Source organism: Orbicella franksi, chromosome 4 (genome assembly GCF_964199315.1).
Source record: "Orbicella franksi chromosome 4, jaOrbFran1.1, whole genome shotgun sequence".
Lineage (NCBI taxonomy): Eukaryota > Metazoa > Cnidaria > Anthozoa > Scleractinia > Merulinidae > Orbicella > Orbicella franksi.
The window spans coordinates 4,616,868-4,642,010 of record NC_138148.1 but is presented as its reverse complement, the minus strand read 5'-3'; the positions used below and the strand labels follow the sequence as shown (position 1 = coordinate 4,642,010).

Sequence of the window (25,143 nt, the reverse complement as noted above, 5' to 3'; positions counted from 1 at the left end):
CTAACAACTTGCGCAATGAAAAGCGGAAAATCTAAGCAGTTTCCACTGATTTGGGAAATGTATTGCGATCGTCTAATAGTTTTCCAAGTTTTTCTCATAGCGAACGGGACTAAAAATTCGAAAAAATATAACACAAACCTTGACATATGTTGCACGAGGCACTGTCGGCAAAACCTATGGCCACATCGCGTCAGAACTGGCTCTCGCAACGGCAGGTGACAAATTAGACATTGCAAATTTTCATCGAATACAGTTAAGAAGACCTCATCATAACCACACGGCAATTTATCGCTTTCCATTTCTGGCATTCAGAACGGAAGTGTACGTCCAACGTGATTCAGTTGGTAACAGATGAAGTTCTCCAGAAAGATAACGATTCTAGAAATAATGTACTAAATATTCTAGGAAAATGACGTGATGGTCAACATGCACGGGCGTCATGTGATTGACCTCTGATAGCACCAGTGGCACCACCATCACGCTATTTAAGGTGGCTGGTACCAGTTTTCTCGCGCGGGGAGTAGGTCACCATCGTGCGTCACGCGTGAGAAACACGCACGATAGAGGCGCGAGATTTAAAACCCGAAAGACGAAAACAAATATGGTGGCGCGCAGCTTTTTTCGCGCAAGGTCACTTTTGTACTGTTGGAAACGAAATTCGCATATAAAGCAGGCTTAACCTGCTAGAACAACTTTAGTCAATTCTGTGTATGTAAGAAAAATTGTTTCGGGAATCCAATGTTTCCCAAATTTCAAAGGAAACTCGATCGATCGTGACCGAGAGCGTATAAAGGACTCGTAAGACATAGCAAATCTACCCAGAATTTGTTTAAAAATCCTACAAAGTAAGCCCAGGAGGTTGTCTTTAACGACAACTACAACTGTAGATGATGTTTTAGCAGCAAACGACAGCAAACAAAACAAAACGTCTGTTGGAGCCAGCTCGTCCGCGTGGGCACAAGAAGCAGTCAGCGGTAGTCAAAACAGCTCATGAGCAACTGCTGATCTTGTAAAGTCTGGATTTTTGAATGCGTGTCTACGTGCATAGGAATAACGGAACTCGCGAAGGCTATTACATGAAAACAAGCCCGGTGACCCCTTCGTTTTATTGTTTTGATATAATATTATTATTGAGAGGATGCGTCAGAAAAAAAAACAAAATAAAAAATCCTACATAAGGAAATTTGCACTTTGTTCAAATTGTCGTTTTTCCAAGTTAGTTTACAAGAAATCGGCATCGTAAAATTGTTTTAAAATTTTACATTTTCATTTTCAGACGCCAAAAGCTATTGATTAAAAAGACTCGGGGTCACCGGGTTAATTTTTCAGTTATTAGTGACATAAGCGAAAAATCAGGTCTTGAAAATCCTTTTGGAATGTTGCCATCGTAACTGCTGACGACAAAATAACAGCGGTTTTAGGTCAAGTAAAAATTACGTAATCCAAACTTACAAAAATATTACAGTGGCCCTGGTCTGCCCTTTTGTTCTATTCTTACAAAGTTATGAGTCGTCAAAAACCTGGAAACTGGTGCGAGCCACCTTAAACAAATAGGTTGCAATGCGTTACCTTTGTTGTTCATTGACCGAGAGGACTGGGATCAAGCTAAGCCCCAGAGCAGCCTGTCCCAACTTAGCCGGCGGAGGCTTGGTAAGAAATAAAAGGTGGCTGCATTAAAATTGTCACTATGCAAACTCCATTTGCGTTGGTAATTGTCACCCGGGGATTGGGCAAAGTATAAAAGAATTTATACGTATTCCACCCCATCACTCTAATTTAGGCCGCGAAAGAGAGGAGTTTGGGGACCCACCCTCCCACCAACGAGTAAGTCGGACTTGATCTAGCTGTCCGCTTCAATTTTCACCTCTTCTTGCAACTGGGCTTGTCCCAGGCCATAGCGATTCCCCCATAACTTATTACCATGTCATTAATAACAATACCCAGCGGGGAGAATATTACACTAATTAAACGCTGATTTCCTTCCCGGAAATGTTCCCTGCCTGATGCCAGACGAATGCCCAAAGAGAGGGGAAGGGGGGAATTCGCTCTTGGAACTACGGAGCGATAAGAAGCCAGTGTAGCAATAACCACATGCAGTTACAGAACTCGGGATAGGTTCCTCCGAGATCTGCCGTAGTGCTAAGGTTTTCTCATGCGATTTTGAAAAGAAAAACGAAGTTAACGACTGAAACATCGGAATTTTTGACATGTCTCTCCTCTTCAGTCTCTGAATTGCACGCAACCGCTTGAACCTCAAGTACAAAATTTAAAACGTTTTTTAGATGACAGGACGACTATCTGGAAACTCCACTTGTTTAATTAGTAATTGAACAGACTTTAACTACTCTACATTTGCAGTTGCCGGCTTTCATTTGACTTCCTTCCCTTTTCTTTTCTTCCAAAAACAACGTTAATCAATCCATCAGTCTTGGACGGTTGCGTATTATAAGTTAGATATCAAGGACCTCATATATGGTCGAAACTAGATAATAAATTGAAAGGCTCCTCGAATATTGAGTCTTTTAAAAAGAACATTAGGAAAAAAGACCTAACGTCACTCTTAAACAACAATAGCTCCTGTAACCTGGTCCCCGAAGTGTCCCCGAAGTGTCCGTAATATGAGAATATTGTCGGTACAAGGAAACGTATGGGGAGGCTCGACTGTATTTTTATTTGATCGTTGAACGCACAGATAGAATCGCGAGAGAACTAGACGCCAGCCCAAAACGCGTGCTTCACGCTCACTTCGCTCGCTTTTTCTTTCGCGCCCGTGAATAGAGGCTGTGAACAGTCTATTATTGCATTGGTCAACTTCAAAGCCTGGTTCCCACTGACGAACTAGGGACCTTCAGATCGAGGTGTGAATGACTTTCAAACTTTCTAGCTATGCTTTCGATTGCAAGATTTTCATCCAAACTTGTATCCCGCAATGATCTTCAAATCAACTGCTCAGAGTGAGGGCGGAGTGAGAACTCTGCGAACGTCACTTGAATGTAAAAAATCCAAGATTCCTACTCGTTAACTCGATCTCGTCTTCGTACCCTGATCTGTCAGTCCTTGATAAGTATCACGTATTACGCAAACAACCGGCGTTGTTGCCACAAACGTCACTTTTCAAAACTCTCCGACTTTTCCCTGATAAAATTAATATTTCCCTGACCAAATAAATTTAAAATGTCACATCTAGTAGCGGCTTCTGGCCTCAACTTACAGCCGTCCTCCCCACTCGTTCATTAACGGACTGGTAAGTTTTCAACAATATCGTTGAGATCACGGTGACCCCAAATGTTTCTTCCAGACTTCGACGGTAGCCGTGCTAAATTATTTCAGTTGTTCTTGACTTTTCTTCAAAATGTCAATTTTCCCCGACTCAAAATAAAATTTCCCGACTATTCCCTGACCTTAAAGAATTTCTTTTTTCCCTAACCAATTCCTGACCTGTGGAAACCCTGAACATGGGAAACGTGTACCTCTTGCCGATCCCGTATTCACCAATATGGACAACACAGGACCCTAGTGACGACATCAGCAAAAAGCTGATATTTTCTTTACGCTTAATAAGCCTGTTTGTTACCAAATTTCGCTAGTCTAAACCAGGTTGAAATAATTAATGAACACCAACAAAAGTGCTTATAAAAACTGCCCGGGTTAACTTTAAAAAGTTTATTTTTAAGAAGAGCAAACAAAACCTGTTTTTCTCGTACAAAATATTTTCCTTTTCTCATACAAAATCTTTTTTTTTTTTTCCTTAAACAAAACCTTTTTATTTTCCCATAAAAAATCTTTTCTGGACAAAATCTTACAACACTCAGTGTCCGCAATAAACAGGAATGCACAATATCTACGTTTTGCTAAGAAAACTAGCCAGAAAAGAAAAGTAACATTACATGATGTGAGAATTCAACAATACCATGGAGGACCAGTCTGCACTTGCAGAAACAGTGTGTCGTCATCAATGTAGCGTCTCCTTCGAAGCTCTTGGTGCGATATGAAGGTGGAAAACCCATTTGCAATGTTAGAATCTGTTACGGGCCGAGCATACGCGTCAGAATAACGCTGGTTGTAGGAAAGTGTCATGACATGATTCTCCTTGAGCATTCGATTTTCTTCTTGATCAATTAGAGTAAAAGTCACAGTTTTTCGAAAGGGCCAGGGCAATACAGCATCGTATTTCCCCTTTAGTATTTTAACATAAACAGAAATGTGTGTGTTCTTACCCACACCATTACCATTTGGGTACATATCCAAGACTAATCTGTAGCCATTTGGTCCTGTGTAAAAATTACCACTAGATATAACGGTGTTTCTTCCCCTCTTGGCGTCCTTTGAAATTTCTCTGAAATGCTCGATTTTCCATATAAAAGGTTGTGATTCTTCCTTTAGCTTCGAAATCTCGTTATCTCGCCTTGTACCCAGATTTGTTGTTAACTGTATTTGCAATTCGAATAACTGGAATTTCTCCTTGAACTGCTTCTCAAGTGCCTCGATTTTACTCTCGAGTTTTCTGGTTGTTTCTTTATACTGTTCTTGATTGGTGTTTAGTTTCGCACAAGCCAAGTCAAGATGGCGTCTTGCAGAAGAGTCTAAATGTGATTCAAGTTGTTCTCTCTGTACCTGGAAAGAAAAATCAGTGTCAGAATGACGCTTTCTCCTTTGCGAACATGGTTGCCACATAAAAATACCCTGACTTTTTCCCGAAAAAAAAAATATACAATTTCCCTGACCAAATAAATACAAAATGTCAGATATCAGCTTCCGAACCTCCCCTTACAGCCGTCCTTTCTACCCATTCATCAAGACTAATCAGTTTTCAACAAATTTTCCTTCTTCGTTAACGAAAAACACCGTTGAGCTCACAGTGATCCCAACTTTTCCTTCCAGCCTTCAATGACATTAAATTAGCCATGTTAAATTACTTCAATTTTCCATAACTATTCTTCAAAATTTCAATTTTCTCTTGTTTTTCATTTCTCTGCCATTCAACAAATTTTTTTAAGGCCAGTTCCTGGGGTGGCAGCCCTGCTAAAGATACCAGAGAGCAAAGACCTGCCCACAATAAATCACCTCACCAAGGGCCTGTTTCTCGAGAGCCCCGGAAACTTTTCGGGCCCGAAACGCCATTTTTAGTTAATCGCTATTTAAAGACAGAGGGATGTGTACGCCTAAAAATTTTTTGTACTGAATGGAACCTCTGTTTATATTAAGAATATGTGAATACAACAGCTCCGTAATCATAAGGTTTGAGATTTTGCTGCGGCTTTCTGGGTGCGGAAACTTTTCGGGACCTTCGAGAAACGGGCCCCAGAGTAGGTTAAGGTGGCTCCACAGGGTATTCATTTATGACGTTCCGTGCGCAAGTGTTATGTTTTGAATGCTGTTTTTGCATTCATTTTTACACCCAGTCCTCTCAAACTTATTACATGTAATAACCAATGATTAAATAGTATTTTATTATCATCTCTGTTAAAATTTTGGGCTTTAGTCTTGAATTATAAAGGCCCAAACAAATACGTTTTTTTGCCGTTTTTATGGCTTTATTTGTGATTTTCTTGAATTTCCTTCGGTGAAATCTTCCAAAATTTTCACAGCAAATCGCATTTAGCGGAATACGAATTTTAAACAGGAAAAAAGTAGGGCTTGTAAAGGTAGTTTTTTCAGTTTTTGCAAATTCATGTCTTTTACCGCTGCGAAAAAACTGGTCTTATAGTTTTCCCTGAAAAGCGAGCTCCGACTAAAATAAAATATTGACTACCAGTCTGCCAAATTTTACGGAATTTCACCGAAGGAAACGCGAGAAAATTGACTGTCAGTTTTGCTTTTTGTGCCCTTGTTGACGTCATAAAATATCGAAAAACACCGCCGTTTTCCCTTGAGCGTGAGCAGATTACCTGAGCTTTCGTTCTTGGCGCGCGTGCGATCGTTAAACTATAGGGAGCCACGTTAAGACAGAGACTCACGAGTATTTCACAGCGAAGGGCAGAGGTTATGGGTACTAAAGCACATGTACATCTATGACTACAAGCCTTAGAAGGCTTATCAGGCTGAGCTTCACGCCAGTTTCTGCCGTAAGAAGTGACATGGATTATCATTACTCCCCCTGGATGATATGATAGTCGACCACTGGTAATCTCTGGGTTCCAGTACCCAGACATACACCTGGGTGGATACTGTAAGAGCAAAGTGCCCTGCCCAAGAACACAATTGGACAAAAACAGTGACCCTGGGCTGGCCAGTGCTCAAACACACACTACTCATCTATCATTTGGTTTTACAGTCAAAACAGGTTACAAGTTCCTGCCGAAAACAAAGAAATGAATTCACTAACAGGAACTTGATTTCATTCTCCACTTCAGTTTGAAATGAATAGTCCAAATTCAGATTAACAATGTCCAACTGAATTGAGTCAAAACACAGATGTGAGTTTGCTTCATGCAAACCTCTTCCCTTGTTATTCTACGGTAACATGTACATCGCAATAATTAACAATTATTCACCGAAGTGGAGGTAAATATCCATCACTTTCACCGACACTGATGTGAATAATTCTTTTAGTATATACCACACAAGCTGAATAATTAGCGGACCGAAACATTATTTTATGCGTGACAAGTGGTCGGAAATTTTAAAATCTCTCACGCTGGCTGCTTGAAGGTGAATAGTACTTGCTAATCACCTCCGAGTTAACCAATCAGAGCGCACGAAAAGCACTATTCACTTATGTGGTATATACTAAATAACACTGAAATGCCTGTGCTGTATCAAAACAGAAACAATCAAAAATAATAATTTTTACCATCACTTCACACCCCATTGGATGATATGGGCACCGGACTTGTGCATGTGGACATTCCCCTCCAGTATGATGTGACAACTGCAACAAAAATCAACAGTATAGAAGTTCAATGAACAAGAACATAAATCAGAGGCAAACAATTGCTTTAAAGGGGAATGAAAGAGACTCAGTAATGATACAGTGATGGTGCAGGGCTATTAATAAGGACCGTAACTTGTAACACCTGCTACAGCTGATTGTGTCTGATGGGCCCTTGATATTACAGGTGAACATACTACAGCTGATACAGTTCACTCAAAAGGTAACAAGTTTGTTGCGGGTATAAAGATCAAGACTACAGTTGAATCAAAACTATATCAACAGCCCTGTGTTGATATCATTCTACAGGAGTACAGGTCCTATAAAATCCCACCTGAAACATGAATTACCCTTTCCAATCCTGGGTTGAGAAAATGAGTGCACACCAAGTAATTATGGAATTAATGAGGTACACCTAGCCTACACTGTAATAAGGTTGTTTTTACATGTAACTTAAATAAATACCAGTTGATGTCATTTTTTTTAACTCTCTGATTCCATTTATAATCTGCCAGTGATTTTTCAACAGGAATTGAAGAAAAAGACAATCAAAAAAATAACATACATGTATGGTCTCAAAACATATTAAATTAGAAAAAAACATAGTAAAAATAACCATTGAGGGATAAAACACAAAGCATGTCACAATTCACCTTTTCTCGTTGCATCTTGGCACCACAACCATGCGGACATTCCACTTGGAACTTCTTACATTCTCTGTAATGTTCCTGAATAAAAAAGAGCAAGTATTGAGTATCTAGTATTCAGAACTTCAGCTGGAAGCCTAATGATAAAATGGTGGAATTTTTGCAATCCAAGTAACTACTCTAATAAGATGCTTGTAGGGAGCCCTAAACTAGAAAAAGTGAAAAAAACCATCATTAAACATAGTAAATGGTTTGAAACCAGGTGCACCAGTAGTTCAGTTGAAACATCAGTCACCAACAACAGTTCCTTTCGTGTAAACTCGCCCAAACAGTTGCACCACATCACTTGAGACTTCACCCTGGAAGTTTTCTAGCCTTAAATATCTCAGCATAAACTGACCTCTTCCTGACACTTCGGAAGTGGTGTATTGCAGTATGTACACATCGTAAACCGCCATTGACACAGGAAACCCACATGTTCATCCAGATCTTTCCTTAACACAGTCACCTTACAGTTTTGATTGGTACAAGAGACAGCTTTGTAACGACAAGATAACAAGTGGTTCTGTTGAACAAACACATTTCAACTTACTTAGATTGCACAAAATCGGAACTATCTGTACATGTAATTGTTAAATAAAGATGGTAGTGGTAGTGGTAGTGGCAGTGGCAGTGGTAGTGGCAGTGGCAGTGGCAGTGGCAGTGGCAGTGGCAGTGGCAGTGGCAGTGGCAGTGGCAGTGGCAGTGGCAGTGGCAGTGGCAGTGGCAGTGGCAGTGGCAGTGGCAGTGGCAGTGGCAGTGGCAGTGGCAGTGGCAGTGGCAGTGGCAGTGGTAGCAGTAGCAGTAGTGGCAGTGGTAGTGGTAGTGGTAGTGGTAGTGGTAGTGGTAGTGGTAGTGGTAGTGGTAGTGGTAGTGGTAGTGGTAGTGGTAGTGGTAGTGGTAGTGGTAGTGGTAGTGGTAGTGATAATTATAATAATAATAACAAATACATGTATTTATACAGGATAACCCTTCAGTATATGAGTAATGTTATCAAAGGGGTCCTCTTACAGGGTCCGAAATTGCACTTTCCTGGTCGCCAATGCAACTTAACATTTTGCACTGGCGACCAGAATTTCACAACTGCTTGCCAGCGGGTGATTAACTATTTCATGCCACGATAATTACACAAACATGCTATAACTTTGATTTTCAGCCAAATCAATTGAAATAAAATTCAATTTCAAAGCCGCCAGCCAATTGGTCACTTCCTTTTTACCTTTCCGCTGCTGTTGAAGTATAAAATCGATTTTCCTGTTATTATAAATCTCCCACAACGTTTTACAGCTACGACCAGTGCGAAGCTTCCCCACCATGTTTTTCAGTGGTGTCCCATAACATACATATTGCAGGTGCAAAAGGCGCCATGAATATTTATCAGGCGATGTGGTGTCCAAAGATGTTCGGAATCTTTCCGTAATTTATTACAAAGTGGAGACGGAACATCCGCGAAGAAATTAGATGAAGATTTTAACATTCTCTGGGTGTCAAAAGGTGGAAATGTAGATCTGTCAAAGTGGTCAAAAGATGACTTCAGCACTGGTTTGATTCCTGAGTACATCGATTGCAAATATTTTGCTGGCAAGCCCGTGGCGACCAAAAATTTTGGTTTGTGTTTGGCTGCAAAGGAAAAATTTTATTAACACTTTTTGGCAACCACATTTTTCCATATGGCAACTGAAAAAAAAATTTCAGTCATCAGTTGGCGCCTGCCGAAAAAAGTTAATTTCCAACCCTGTCTTACCTGTTTTTGTCTTAGTTCCCCTGTCCAGACACAGCCCTCAGTTGGACATTTGATGGCCAAAGAAAGGATCTTCCTTTCTGTTGCTTTGTCAGGAAACACATCCTACAGGAGAAAAATAATAAAGCATTCAAAACACAAGAGGGCTTTTATGAATATTTTTTTTCCATTTAACAGCCCCCAGTTTTCTTTAGACTACAGTACAACATTATTTTTAGTCTTCATAATCTTGATCACATTTTTTTTACAAGTTAACAGGTGCAACAAATCAATGATCAATGACATAAATGAGTTAACAAATAAAGAAGCTTAAGCCGTGTGTTACACTGTGATAAAACACGACAGGCATTTGAGAACAAGAGGGAAACGTAGAAAACATGAGCTGCAGACAAGTGTTTTCTACATTTCTCAAGTGTTCTCAAAAGTCCGGAGTGTTTTATCACAGTGTAATACACGGCTTAGGCTTCTTCATTTGCTTTATGATATAGAAGTAATGTGGCAAAAAACAATAAAACACGCTTTTTCTATGTTTTATACTCTGATAAAACATGGGTTTTCGACCAGTCAGATTAGTCATTGAAAGTTGGAGATGATCAATGAGCAATCACAAATTAACCAGCTACTGTTTCCATGTAGCTACTGGATTGTATCAATGAGAAATCAATCACATCAATGTCCTATGAAATGCCATCAGTAGTTAATTGATGAAATAAATAAGAATTTTGTGGCCTATCAATTACATTTATATACATTAATACACTGAGTACCCATTGATTATCCATTGATTGTTCACTGACTTTGACGATGACATTGATGTCATTAATATGTTACATCTGAAATATATTGTCAAAGAGCATATTCTTACAAGTCTGTTTACACAGGGAAAAAAAATACATTTAAAGGACCCTAGGCAGCCACACCTTTGTTTTTGTTTACATTCACGAATTTGGCTATTATATTTTATTCGGAGCATGTCAAAACGAGAGAAATCCCCATGAAACTACTTAAGATAATTGAATATACTTTCAGGAACACAACTTACAGTAAAGTAATAAGATTTTGCTTTACCGCACAATATCAATCATTTTGATGGCATCGAAAATGCCCGAGGCCGACTAGGGTCCTTAAATGCCCTCAGACAAAAGTCAGTTACAAATCCAACTAGCAAAACATCAACTACATCATGTCAACATATGAATGTATTAAGTGGAGATCCCGAAATTCACTGACAAAACGAACATTTTATTTTGCTTACCTTTTCATACACAAGTTCTGCTCTGTCTACAGGACAAGGGTAAGGGCAACGCTGACCATTCTGCCTATTTGCAACAAAATACCAGAATAATGTAGCATTACATTTGTCAGATTTAAAGGCTCTGTTAACTCACAACTACTTTTGCCATGCTCTCTTATTTTTATAATCAGCCAATACATCCTGGAAAAGAACTCATTTCAGAGCTCATTTAATGATACCACAACAATCAACCCTTAATTTCTAATTTGTTCAACTGATAGCAACAATGGACATTATTATATAAATATTACAGGGTGTAATCAAATCCAAGTTCTTGATTGCCATATTTGGTTCTTCATTTCCCTCATCTGTGACATGATTGGTGTGCCAAGAGCTTACATGTACATGCACATGTCGGAGTCCAATAATAAATTACAATAAATTACTGGTAAATTGCGGACTGCTATAGGCTAGAATTATCAAGACTGCTTGAAGCCAGTCCGCTGCATTGTATATTTGAGGGCAGCCGTTTTTTCAGGGGAGGTACATGTAGTCACACCAATCATGCTATAGTTAGAAAACTCGTTAGAAACAGCATACTTTGAACAAAACATAGAAGCTGCATTTGCTCTAGATCAAGCTCAGGTGCTTTGAATAAGCTGGCATTTGTTGTGAAGGAGTGAATTGCTTATTTGAAGGCGGTGACTATTGGTATTTTTGCACGGGGTTTTTCAGCAGGAGTGCAACCTGTTTTCACAGCCAGGCAAAACATTTCAAGCTGAACTTCTTTATGAGAGAAACGTTCCCCTAGATGGTCAAACCACGTGGGCAAAATCATCCTCACAGCTGGTTTAATTTCCCCGGTGCCCACACTTAATGAAATCCCTAGAATTTTTGCCTGCCCCAAAAGGTCTTACATACGCAATTATGAATTCTGGTGGAAGCATTTGATGTTAACAAAATGTTTGTCTAAGTGTGACAACTCATGGCTTTGTATTAATATGCCCGGCATATACGAACATAAATATGAGATCTACGCAGCACCCTTCTTCACAGAATAACAACTCAGACTGCTGGCCATTTTAGTATCAGTTTGATGACAATGAGAGGCTGCCAGCCACACGCACTTAATCAAAATTTAGTGAACTGGTTTCTGACCTCTCTTATTCAAGAATTTTCTGGTTCATAAAAATTAATAATACCCTTTACTATTGACTTTATTTTTGACATTTTTCATAATCCATTCTAAACTTGCATGCAAGCATTTTGGGCAGTCCTGAAATTGCCTTGCATTCCCGTTTGATGCAAATAAGAAAAGCTAGACCAAAAGACAGTCTTTATATAAGAATGGAGTTCAACTCCTCAAGAATTGGTTTGGGACACCAATATGGCCGCCGTTTCATTGTTTTGGACACCAACGTGGCTGCCGTGACGCCGAAGACATGTGTTGTTAATTTTCCACTTTCAACTTTTCGAGTGATTTCGTGCTAAAAGTCAAAAAAGTTCCTTTGAAATTGTCACTTTAGCTACATTTCCCACACCTTTATTTTACCAACAGTGGCATTATTGAAGGTGAAAAGCGCTATATAACCATGATTTTTTTTCTCACCTCGGTCAGTAACTCTCACTAAACAAAACGGCAGCTTGCGCAAGTCCTCAAATCAGTGAGGCTTGAACGCGCCGAAACGTTTATCCAAAGCTTACTATATTGTTCAGCTTCCTTTCGCAATATTTCGTTTTCTAGCGACTAACAACCTCGACGAAAAAATGTTACTGTTACCATTCGAAGCTTATACTACTTGTGGTTTCGTTGAAACGAATCTTGACACTCACCATGGAAAACATTGTTCGAGGCACGGTCTGCAGAATCTATGGCCACATCTCGTGAGAACTGGCTCTCGTAATGCTACTTGGCAAATTAAACACGTAAAATCGTCGTCAAGTGGATTTACAAACTCCTCGTCGTAACCAACAGAAAGAGGTCCAATTATTCGTTGCGCCATCTTTGCCGCTGCGAGACTGCTGCGAGGGTGCTGCGTGTTGCGCGACGTTTTCGCGCCACCAACCGGATGTCACCACAGGTTACCCAAGCTCACCCAAGCTCAAAAGTGTTTTGCCACTGTGTTCGTTGTCACGCATTAAAAAACAAAATCAAAGCCCATTCAATGAATGAGTCAAGAAATTGTGATATTATAGGCGATAAATAAAGAAGATAGTTCTCCAAGTTTAAGGTGTGTGCGTTGTCCCAAAGTTGAGATATTCGTCGAAATGTTTCACGCAAAATGATAGGGCCTGGTATGAAGCCGCCATGTTGGAGGACCTCCTTAGTCCTCCAATATGGTGGCCGGAAAATAGTGTAGACATCTGGAACTTACTTTGGCTATCTAGATAACTGATCATCTGAACCGAACCAAAAAACATTTACACAAGCACTTTTCCTAATACTTTAAGTCCTAGAATGGCTAAAAATCACGAGATAAGTGTATGTTTTTTCGACAAACGCGATCCCCAGCCTCTTCCAGACGTTCAGTTAGTTGGGTCGCAGCGCGAAAATCAGGGCGCAAAGAAATAAAAAAAAAAGCGCGCCGAGAGGAAGCGAAAGAAAACCGTGGTGAGAGGAAGCGAAAGAACTTCTTTCGCTTCCTCTCGGCGCGTTTTTTTGTTTTTTGTTTTTTGTTTTTTGTTTTGTTTTTTTTCGCGCGTTGTTTTCCGCGCTTCGCCTCAACTAACTGAACGCCTGGAAGAGACTAGCCACGCAATGCTATAACTACGAACTTCAAAATGCGCTGGTTTCCAAACGAAGGACGCTATTGAGCTGGAAAGTTGTAAAGAGATATAAATTTAGTACTTTTTATGCCTGATGAGGATAAAACCTTTAGGGGCTCTTTAGTTTTGGATTTGAGAATTTGATGACGTCACGTGAACACACTCTATTACGCAAGATGACCAGCGCTCACAGCTTGAGTTGGGGTGACTGTGATGAGATGTGACTCATGTGAAATGCTACCTGGAGGGCTTAATTAAACCTGCGAAACTAACAATGCTCCAATTTACTTCATATCTATACAAGAACCAGGATTTAGCTTTTATAATACGGACACCAATAACTGGACCCGGGGGGGATTCCCAAATGAAAGGTCGGGGATGCTCATCAGAAAATAAATTTGGAGACCAATATGGGCGTGGTTCAAGCAGGAGCCCGTGTTAGTAGACCGGACTGGAGAGACCACCGGAAATCGAGCCTAAAAAAGGAAATAACAGCGTTTCTTTAATTAATATTTTTTTCGGGCACGCTCAAAAAGAAACTTTCACGGGTGAAGAAAGTGGCGTTTCGTCATCAACACTCTTAATGAGACCAGAATCCTTGATTTATACCGCAAAGCGGACGACGAGCAACCCAGGCCCTTTCAAATGGGAATTCCTCGCCCCGCCCCTGGAACTGGGCGCGCAAAAGTCCAGAAGGTGCCCGGGGAAGTACTCCCTAATCTTGAACCCTTTATTAAACCAATTTCACACAAAAAAAGTGATTTTCCATACCCTATTTCAGGACCGAGCTAAAAATTGATACCTCATTTGACACCTCTAAAATTAGTTCACGGCTCTGGATATGACCACAACTAACCAAAAATGGCTGCTATTTGGGTAAACCAGGTGTAGTCAATCGTAAATCTGATAATCGATATCAATCGACAACAATAGATATCAATCGAAGATTGATTGCCCAGATAGCGATCGATGAAAATCGATACTGAGAAAAAAGTTGTGAGTTCGATTGTTATCGATTGCTGATAATAATCGATAACGATTCATTCATCGATTGGTATCGATTATTATTGCAAATCATTTTTAATTTTTGTCCATTTTCAAGTTACACTAATAAAATGATCGACAAAAGTTGTCTGTAAACGGTTTATTGAGTCATTTTATCTTCATAGCCTGGGTATCTTTTACAATTACTAACAAAATAACAAGAACAGAGCACAACTAACAGAAACATTTAATAAGCCTTTACTTCATTCTTTTATAGTTTAGGACACCGGAAGAACTCAGCCCAGAGTAGCAGGGTAAAAACCTCCGGTCTCATTGTAGCATCGGCATTTAGATGAAGCAAAATAGCAACAGAGGAAGTGTTCTAATGATTTCATGATCAATTACAGTGGAACGTCTCCACAACGGCCACCTTGAGGACAGAGGAAAGTGGCCGTTTTAGAAAGGTAGCCTTGATGGCGAGGTAAGATATCTGTTGATCGCCAGAAAGTTCGCGGCTCGGTAAATATCCATTACAATTTACCTTCAAATGCACTAGTTAGGATATTCGTTGTCTACTTGTTTCTGAACGATTCTGATAGCCTCTCATAGCTGGATAGGTAAGATGGTAAATGTTATTGAACTGGAGCCATATTGATAATGGTCATGATGGGCTAAGCAAAAGGATTTCATGTTTTCATGATTTCATGTTGGATGCGCGTTATTCAATTCACAAAAAGAATTAGATCGAAAATGAAAGTACAAACATTTTTAGGGCCGGTAATCGATACATCCACAAAAGCAGTAAAAGAAAATTAAAATCTTCAAAATTTGAGTTTTGTGCGAACCAGATTTGCTATGTGTAACTGGATTTGACATTTTCATGACCAACTTTACCTCGCATTATCAATAACGTTTTCCATGACGGACCTCTGCAAGTTTGCGAAACTAACTGAGAAATTAATTGTTATTTTCCCTGGTCTAAACTCCTGTAACAATAACTGCTCTGTTTTTCTAAAGATCATCATTTCTCAACCTCGTTCCCATGGTCTTTTCCCACCCCGAGAATAAGTCACGGGAATGAGGTTGATCATTTCTAGGTCAAAATTCGCGCGCGCGCTATGGCACGCTCAGGTCTGTTGTTAGTGCGCAGTTTCTGTGTGCGTCTTTCGGGTTCCATTTTGCTTGCTTATTTTATCCTCGTTCATATAACCAATTTGAAAGGACTCTTTTAAAACGCAGTAAAATAAACCAACATAAGGCCATTCATCATATTATCAATGGCGAACTGATAATTAAGTAATTAAGTCATCATTGCTGCTCGCATTGTTACGACAATGTGACGTAACTAATTGGAAGGAAAATAGTTTTCGTCACTTTGCAATCGTGCGGTCGTACTGATAGCAAGACGTCTTATAACTGAGATAAACGCGCTCTTTTTATCCTTAAACGAAATCAAAGCTTAGACAAAATCATGGAGGTAAGTGGTTTTTGTTGTTTTCGTTGTTGTTTCTCTTTCGTTCTAGCACAAACAGCTGCACAGTTGAATTTGAAGAACGTATGTGCATTCGAGTTTCGGCTGTTGAAAACTGACGACTGCTTCAAAATCGTATTCGTTTCGTACGGCTGAGTTCTCGATTTGTTACAAATTTGATATCCAAAACTTATTTTTAAAGTTATTTGTTCGTTCCTAACAAAACCTAACACACGCAAAAATTTGCCCAAATTTTAAGCCAGAATGAAAGTTCTTCAAATCTTGAACACCGCCCTCTTCGTTTCGTGGTCTTCAGGGCCTCTGGAGTGACTTTTTCCCTGCAGAATAAAGCCAATCCAGATCAAGAAGAAAACACAGTTATTTTTTTAATTAGCGTCTACCTATGAACGAAAAATTGAGACAATATCACATTGCCTGGCTCGATAATCAAAGAAGATTTTCCATGTAATCAGTACACGCTGTTATCAAGAGGCAATGTCCAACGCCCAAAGTTCTTCACCATTGGTTTAGTGCCCTTTACAAAAAAAATTAAGTTTAAAAGAATTATTCTCGCCAAAAAACATTCATTATGCCCTGTGCGGACTTCAAATGGATGTAGTGTCTTGTTATTCCCCACTTTAGAATTGAAATGAGACAAAAACTGGGCGAGTCTTATCTCGCAGTACCTTGTGGGATCGTTATTGGGGGCGGCAATATAGCTTTGTTCCTACGGTAACAATCCTCCAGGTAATTGCGAGATGAGACTAGCCACAACTTTTTATCAAGAAAGCCGATGGGACATATTTTTCTACTGCGTGTTTATCTTTTATTTTCTACTTAATTTTGTCCCATTCCATTTCATTCTATTGTATTCATTTCTATTCTGTTCTTTTTCACCTGAGCAGCCACAAAAGAAGTCAGAACTGAAAAACGCTCTATCAGACTTGGACTGTATGGATGACGCAGAAAACCTCGACATCCAAGCTGATAGTGGCCAGTTAACAGCCGAGGAGAGAAACTTTCCCCAAGGCAGCCTTGAACCCATCGGTGCTACTGTGGAACAACTGAAGGCTGAAGGAAAAACAATCCGCCAGGAGGGGAAGGAAGCACCCGATGGCGATACTATCCAGGAAGAGGATTCAAAGCAAGCTGCTGAAGAGGGGTCTACCCAGGAGAACGAATTGAAGCAGAAGAAGAAGAAAACGGAAGTAAGTTGAGTAAATAACAAATTAAAGGCCACTTTACAAGGCAAAGGCAATTTTATTTTTCTGGCTTATATGGATTTTTGAAACTAGTGAGACATTTATAACCTTAGAGGTGTATTAAAGTAGTCTCACAGCCACCGAATGATATTTATCTTTTTAGAAAACACCGGCAGATTCTTCGAGAGTCCGAACAGTAAGACAGTCCACAAGTAAGTCTACCATTCATTCAGTTTTACAAGCGCTCAGTTGGTTGATCGAGCAGCTGGTCAGTAGCTCGGTTTGTTTCGATTCTCTTCAGTTGGTCAGCGGTCAAACTGTTTTTCGGCTCTTCGGTTTGTTCACGTTAAGGTCACGTTACGTCACTCGGTCAGTCAATTATCCACTTGTTCGGTTTGTTCCGCAGTTGATCGGTGGGTCAGTCGCACGGTTGGTCAGATGTCCTTCGGTCGGTCAATCTGGTTGTCTGCCCGGCAATTAGTCTGTAAGCAAGTGGTTTTAGGACCAAAAAATGGCCTTAGTTGAAATTTTAGAAGGAAGGGGTTCACCGATTTAACTTTTATATTGTAAGTGGCCCGGGGTGTTTTAATTTCATAGTGTCTGGTAATAGATCAACTCCTACAACAATCTTAATTTTATATCTAAAGCATACATGAAAGGGGCTGCTATAGCTAGGTCATGGAATTTTAGAGCTCATGAAACAGTCACAGAATTAACTGCAACATCACAATAAAGACTTCAAAATAAACACTGAAAACCTAAAAAAAAGCACATGGCTGGGTAAATTTGAAAAAGGTTGAGACGGATTGCATTCGGGCAAACTTGAAAACCATCGGGCCGACGTTTTTCAAGTTCATATGAGTCTCAATTTGAATAAAAGTTCGAACTATAATGGACAGATAGATATCATCCTTGTTTGCTATCTGGTCGTTACATTACCCATTAAGACTGTTGCTCTGCTAATCTTAAGTTTAGGACTCATAGCTAACCGAAGTAAACAGAATAAGCTAAAATACCGTGACGGTCACTCAAGGCCACACACTACTTAAGTGGACTAAAACATGCTAGACTAACTTACAGTCTTTTGATCATCATTGTCCACGGTTTCTAGAATTTAGAGGAAAATCAGCAGCCACTGTAGCGCCAATGCCTGAATCCGTCCATGACAACAGTAATGCCGAGCAAGCCTGGGCCACATTTGATGTGATTAACAATGACGCCACAACGAGAAATCACGAGAATTCCTCTGACACAACAAATCAAGGTTCGTACACAGATGCTGTTTGCTGTTACGTTTAAGTAAAGTATTTACCAGGTTTAACAAGGTCGTAAAAGAGTACACGAATTTAACTGCTCGATAGGTCAATTTCTTAAATCGAAAGGAAAAAATAGTCAATATCACGAAATAAATTTGCCAGCTATTGTAGGAAATGATTTTGATGGACATGGTTTTTCTTGATAGAGACTTCCCGCTAGCAAATTACAAATCTATTAAGAACTTTTTGGTACAACGTTTTTGCTATATATGTGGCTCTTGTTTTGCAACTTGATGCATCCTATGTTCTTTTTCATCTTAAACGTGTTTTTCTTTAATTCATTTATTTGTAAACAAAAAAGAAAAAAATTTTAAAATGTACCTTTGACAGAAGACCTTGAGACCCAAGCTGTTGGAGTAAAATTACCAGCTGAGGAAAGTACTCAAGTCAACAATCAAGAGGAGAACTGTAAAACTGGTTTTGGCGCCGAAGGTGAAGAACTGAGTAAAACACCTAAAGTCAGTAATCAAGGGGAGGACTGTAAAACTGGCGCCGAAGCTGCTGTGAAGCAACTTACAGTTGAAGAGAAGAATATCAGCCAGGTGAGATGGGAAACTTACAGTGACGATACTAGCGACGACGAAGATCCCACACCAGCTGCTGAGGAGGGGCCTACCCAGGAGAACAAATTACAGTACATGAAGATAGATGAGGTGAGTTGGACGAAGGCCGAAGGCTAATTTACTGCAGGGTGAAGGTCATTCTATTGTTTGGCTTATCTTTATTCCTGGATGGGTGGATGCCAAAAGCTACCGCCTATTATATTACATAGAGCAAGGAATCAAGGTTTCGGTTAACGCGCTTCGTCGAAGACAAATCTTTGTCTGAAATATTGACTGAGCTTAAAAATGTTTTTCAAGACACTTTCTGTAGAGAGTAAAACGAATATCGACTGCATGAGACCACTTCTTCGAGTCACAGCGCGGAACTAAAATACAAATGTAAACAGTGTACCGTCGTTTAGCTGTGTTCTGGTAGAGAGTGATGCACAGGAAAAAAATGCAATACATTGGGTTAGAGATTTGAAGTAATCAGTCTGAGCTACTGTGGGGTTCGTGGTCAAGAAAACTGCTTTTAAGTTTTTGCCTGCCAAAATCCATTTTCTCGATTCCCCCCCGTCCCAGGGAGGTGTACTCCCTTATTTGGATTATCATATAAGTATGTATGGCCCCAAAGGGTATGATTTTTCAGCCGTTTTGACCATAATTGGGTATCGATTTTGGCCATATTTGTCATAAATAGGGTTTTTGCACTCTAGTTCTGAGCTCGGTATGTTCTTTCTTTTAAAGAAGGCAGTTTTTAAGGTCATAAATAGGGTAGGGAAAAGAGCAGATTTTAGTCATAGCTAGCGCAAGGGTTTTGGGAAGCGGGCCACACACCCCAACCCAATATTGCTGGGAATATCCCCCGCCCCCCTTCGGCGTACCTCTGAAACTCGACTATAAATGTGTAGTGAGGATATTGATGACGTCATTTCCCGCTTTTTATTGTTTGTTTTTTTTTTTTGCGCAAACAGTCAGTTTGCCTATATAACAAAAAGGAAAATCACACGGTAACTTGTGATCATATGAAACTTTATTGTGTGATGAGACGACATCTCTGGAATACTTGTCATCATTATTGTTTTTACAGGACCATCTGCAAAGGTCTTTACACTTATTGTCTAAGGTTCTTTGCAGACTGGTCTTGAAAACACAGATGCCATCGTAAAAACTCTTCATTCGGTGAAACTTGATTAGACATCGGGTCGATGTCTCAGGATACTTATCACGGTCATTGTTTTTACAGGACAAGTTACAGAGAGCTTTGGACTTGCTGGGTTTGGGTGGTTCCTTTATTGTACCTGACGCAGATGGACTTAGTAAGTGTTTTGTTTATCAGTGAACTACAATGCAATGTATCATTCATCGAAACATGCAAATAATTAGAGAAATTACAGAGCCAATAAATAATTTGCTCCCTCCATTGCCTAGTCAACAGTCAGTCGGTCGGATGGTCATCCAGTCTGTCATCAAGACAGACCGAAACACTCAGTCAGTCAGTCGGTCAGTCAGTCAGTCAGTCAGTCAGTCAGTCATTCAGTCACTCAGAAAGTCAGTCCGTCAATCAGCCCGTCGGTCGGTCAGTTAGTCAGTTTATGACCTTATAACAGTTTAGATCACTATACACTTAGTATACTCTCAAATATTACAGTTAGAGTGAACGTGAAGACAACTCCCATTTTTAAAGCCATTGGAAAGACACATTAAAAACAGAATGTCTGATTATTTTACTCTCTATCATTCCTAGTATCTAAAGGCAAGAAACCTCTTGCTCACTATGGCTGCGCCAACATGAACGGCCCCATTTGTAAGTCCTGCATTGACATTACATGTTTAGAATAATTTAGCTGTGTTCTCAAATTTCTCCGGTGTACTGTGGACGGGGCCTTTGCCAGTTGCATGTCGGTTTGTTACAAAGCTTGCTTAGTCGGCCGGTCAGTCCATTCGTAAGTTGTTCACATTGCCACTCATTCAGCTTATTTGGAGCTTCTCGGTCAGTCGGTCAATAAGTATGTGCGTTGCTTAATTAATTACTCAGTTGTTTAGTTAGTCATTTGTTTAGTCTGTTCGTCAGTTGCTCGGTCTGTCGTTCACGATCAGTTGGTCGTTAGATCAGTGGCTTGGTTGGTCGGTCATCATTCTATCGATCAGTCTGTTTGGCTGACCATTGACCAGTTCGGGTCATAAGCTGGGAGGAGCGAGACAAAAAAGGGTGTTGTATAAGCAAAGTTCGAAATAACCTTTTCGATGCGCATTGACAATGCAAGTAGATATTTTTTCCGTCAATTTTTAGACTATAAAGGTAACTCCTCCCCGTCGAAAACCATAATGCTTGAATCCGTTGAGGACAAAACTGATGCCGAGCCAGCCTGGGCGAAAGGAAATAGGAGCAAATCAACTGTGACTAACAACCACGACACCAATAAAAGTCACGTAAAATTTCCTGACGAAACAGACGACCATCCGTACAAGGATGCCATTTTCCGTATAGGTAAGGTGTAACAAGTATGTAAAAACAGGTAGATGATGGGAGGAGAGACTTAAGATTCAGAGGACTTCGTATACTCTCTAACTTGAATTAGTGGATCGTTTAACCCTAACAGCTGAACCTCTCTAATACGGACGCCAAAGGGATGGAGAAACAAGTTTGTTTGAATAGTGTCTCAGAAATGACATGGCAGTTTGTAGGTCCTTATATAAACATTTTATACTTCTACAGGTGCCCGAGATGCCGACGATAATGACATAATTTTGTTAGACGCAGGAAAGCTTCCACGGAGGGAGAATTTCGATAAGAAGAAAGATTTTGACAACGAAGCACGAAATTTGATTTCGTAAGTATTTTGCTGTTTCCTGGGGAGCAAGGGAGAGATAGCGCAGTGGAGAGAGCACTCCCCTCTCACAAATGTGGCCTGGATTTGAATCTAGGGATTTGATGTCAAAAGTGGGTTGAGTTGGTTTCCTGCGTCCAACAAAATGATGTCATTTACGTCATTTCCAACGGAAATGACATCATTGTGTTGGATGCAGTGAAGCTTCCACGAAGGAAAATTTCAGAAACAAGAAAGAATTTGACGCGGTTTCCTGGAGTGGCGAGCGCACTCACCTCTCACAAATTAAATTTGGCCTGGGTTTGAAGATACATACATACAAGATTTATTCAGGAGTTAATAAAATAAAATACAAGTTTAAGGAGTTGGACCCTGAGTAAAAAAACACTCCCATGAATCTTGGATTTGACGTCATAGGTGGGTTGACTTTGTTGTTGATTCTCGTCCCTGAAGCGAGGGTTTTTCTCTATGTGGGTTTCCTCCCTCCACACAAGCCGAGAGTCCTAAATTTCAAGTTCATTATCTACAAACAGAGGGCATATAACTTCATCGTGCAGTTGGCACTGATAATTTTCATTTACATTTTCGATTTATATTTTCATGCCCAGCAATTTATTAGCAAACATGTGCCACTTTTTGTTTTGTGTTAAATTGCCGCTACGAACTCTGTAATTGACTTCCAAAACGTTTCTTTGATTTAGTAACCGCTGACAGCCAACTTGCCACTTTGTCAACCAATCAGAAATGGCCAAAACCAGTTATGACTGGATACAATTTATAATTGCCTAATATAGACAATAATAGCTTAGGAAGCGGTAGAGCACTCAAGAAGGAGGGAACACTCAACTACATCGCATGTTTCTCCACACACTTCTTTCGTGTTCTACCGCTTCCCGCGTGCTTTACAACAGAACAGAGCACAGACGAGGCATCTTTATTTGTTAATTAAATTTTCTAGCATTATTAGACATTTTAAATAGTTTTACTGTGAATATTTTTTCAAACTGTTTCTTTTTTCCCAATATTTATTTTGCCATCATGCACCTGTGACGATAAATTTGTGTAACTCTTATATCTTCCTTCTGCAAACAACAACGTGAAATGACCAAATTCGGCAAATTCGGCGAATCCATAAAGGTGAATTTTTATTTGGTCTTTCTCTCAAGAGCTCAATTTGTCAACTCAACAAGGTGTTACATCTCTTGTTTACCTAGAAGAATTTAATGTTGGACGTATTATCAGTAACAGCCTAGGAAAATGCGGCAATTCTCTTTAGTTCATTTTCAATCGTAACAAATAAGTCCTTCCGTTTATCATTTTGTCATAGGTACATCAGCATTTTCATAAATGCGTATGTTGATACACATCACTTTGTGTTCATTGTACATCCTGGTGATGACACCAGATGCAGGACGAAAAGCTCACAGATGGGCAAAAAGATTTACAAGTTATTGAAGGAAAGGTAAGTAATGAAACTTTCCCGGCTCCCGATGTGTCAGTTAGTTATTCATTGAAAGGATATCGACCAACAGGGCATTTGTTATAATACAATTACACTTAATCGAACCTTTTCGGTACAGTCAGGCGCCATATCAGGTGAGTTTGGTTAAGCCGTGGTTCGTATTTTCGCGAGTCGCCATCGAGCCGAAGTAACCATGGTAACCATGGCAAGACCAAAAGAGCCTGATAACATCAAAGCGTACCAGTTAAGGTACGATTAAGGATTTTTTTTATATAGGTATATCGAAATTTCAAAAAATCAGGCCATATATATCACTATTGTGGTTGTGACTTGAAAACAATCAAAACCTAAAAGGCATATATTTTTTATTGATAGAAAAACTTTAATTCAGTAGTCTAGATTTCTTTAAAAAGAACGATACACGTGTGTTGATGTGCTAAGAAGAGGGATATTAATTACGCATTCACAAGGTTGTAATGTCATATTGAAAACGTCTTGTACGTAGACTTCAAAATATGTTCATCTTTTTTCTTTAAACTTAGCATTTCACGTTCTAGAGAAGCTACTCAGTCATGATTTAGCCTTGACTAAAAATACTGCAAAATCACTGTGATAGTATCGATCCCTTTAAGAAATTTTATTTTTCTTATCCTGTTGCTATTGAACAGCTACCAATTGCCCGAGGTGGTCACCAAAATGAACATCAACACTGTACTTTGCATATTCCTAAAACGTGCATGTAAAACGTTGTTTTCTGTTTTTAGCTTCTCAGATCGACTTGCAAACTGCATTATCTACAAACCTCAGTTTAAACTGAGAGCTGTTCTTAATCTCCGGCGCCCATTTATGAAGTAAGTATACTGACTTGTTAGAATTGTTGAAATTCAACAAAGATCATTATGTTTCATAACTGAGCTTCAAGTTCTGTTTTGGAATTGAACAATTTTGTTGAAAAGGAACTTTACATGAACATTTTTGCATCACTCAAACACCCGAATTTTTTTCTCCCGAGTGAAACCTATTTGCTGTGTTGTACGTTTTCTAGAAGAGAAATGAGGCAAAAGATTGTCATGGCCAAATCCCGGTTTAATCTGGAAGAAAAATACGGTAAGACTTAAAAGCGGATGTAGAGAACAGTGTTATTCGTACATTTTGTTGGTAATTTCTGGGACGGCTTACAATTACTGATTTACAATAGGTTTTATTCGGAGAATACGAATATGGCTCTTTGGAAACGAAAACAGCGCTTGTAAGCTAGCAGAACTGTGATCGATAAAACCCGAAAACAGCTGGTAACTTCAATTATGGACTCTCTGGCGCAAAAATCAGCAAAAGAAAAATTTAGTGGGGTAATTATCCAAGATTATAGCAAAGTTGCAGCAGTAGAGTAGTCACTAATACTGCGCACGCGCGGCAGGGATTTGCGAAATCAATAGCCCTTTTCACGGTTACCTTTGCTCATTTGCAAAACAATAAAATCTAGCATGTATGTGAGGCAATTTCGGGTTATTTTGTAGTTTTAGCCCCAAAATGCCTCGCATCCACGTTGGATTACATTGTAATGCAAATAAGAAAAATTAACCGTGAAAAGGGCTACTAGGTCCATGCATATGATCCCCTCGATGTCCACCAAGGACAAATTCAGCTTGCTGCAAGACGATAAATTTGAACTCACTCATGAACAAGCCTTAATTAGTATTTTGATTATGATGTAGAGTTTTATCCTTTTTTTTAGTTAGCATTATTGCAACTTTCTTAGGGGAATTTCTTTCACATAGAGATAATTCACTTCGAGACTCCCTTTTTTCAGTTTACATATTCTCTTAATTTATGAATTTCAATAAAAATGTATGCATGTAATTATGTAGCCTCTGGATTTTTTATTAGATCATGGAGACGATAGCTACCTCTGAGAAAACACAACAAGGGCAAAGAAATGAAATTTGCCCCAAACCTCGCCAAAATTTAGTTGTTTACCTAATTAAGTAAGGATCTAGAAGATTTCCTTAGGAAACTATAAAACTTTCGTTGTTTTAT

The 25,143-nt window shown here is 39.6% G+C and overlaps 3 protein-coding genes and 1 long non-coding RNA gene across 5 annotated transcripts in view; 2 read left to right on the top strand and 2 right to left on the bottom strand.

The window, feature by feature from the left end:
• Window positions 1–1,098, bottom strand: part of LOC145484217 (TNF receptor-associated factor 6-like) — a 204,127-nt gene extending 203,029 nt beyond the window's left edge. Inside the window, exon 1 of one of the 2 annotated variants that reach the window (XM_081462854.1) lies at window positions 139–1,098. In XM_081462854.1, coding sequence (XP_081318980.1) covers window positions 139–308 — 170 coding nt within the window. In that variant the 5' untranslated portion in view covers window positions 309–1,098. The remainder of the gene's footprint in view (window positions 1–138) is intronic. The other variant, XM_081462853.1, reaches the window with a different exon arrangement.
• Window positions 1,099–3,752: 2,654 nt separating this feature from the next.
• Window positions 3,753–14,178, bottom strand: LOC145486040 (TNF receptor-associated factor 6-like). The gene is made up of 7 exons (XM_081464739.1): window positions 12,366–14,178; window positions 10,554–10,617; window positions 9,302–9,403; window positions 7,919–8,083; window positions 7,525–7,599; window positions 6,794–6,871; window positions 3,753–4,614 (listed from the first exon to the last, which is right to left on the bottom strand). Exons 1-7 carry the CDS (start codon window positions 12,533–12,535, stop codon window positions 3,901–3,903), a joined length of 1,368 nt encoding a protein of 455 aa, XP_081320865.1. The 5' UTR covers window positions 12,536–14,178; the 3' UTR covers window positions 3,753–3,900.
• Window positions 14,179–16,542: 2,364 nt separating this feature from the next.
• Window positions 16,543–18,362, top strand: LOC145485776 (uncharacterized). The gene is made up of 2 exons (XR_014049223.1): window positions 16,543–17,167; window positions 18,067–18,362. It is a non-coding gene; the product is annotated as an uncharacterized LOC145485776 (long non-coding RNA).
• Window positions 18,363–20,938: 2,576 nt separating this feature from the next.
• Window positions 20,939–24,722, top strand: LOC145485339 (uncharacterized). Its single transcript, XM_081464018.1, has 4 exons — window positions 20,939–21,304; window positions 21,533–21,647; window positions 22,972–23,106; window positions 23,871–24,722. Exons 1-4 carry the CDS (start codon window positions 21,061–21,063, stop codon window positions 23,959–23,961), a joined length of 585 nt encoding a protein of 194 aa, XP_081320144.1. The 5' UTR covers window positions 20,939–21,060; the 3' UTR covers window positions 23,962–24,722.
• The last annotated feature ends 421 nt before the right edge of the window (window positions 24,723–25,143 follow it).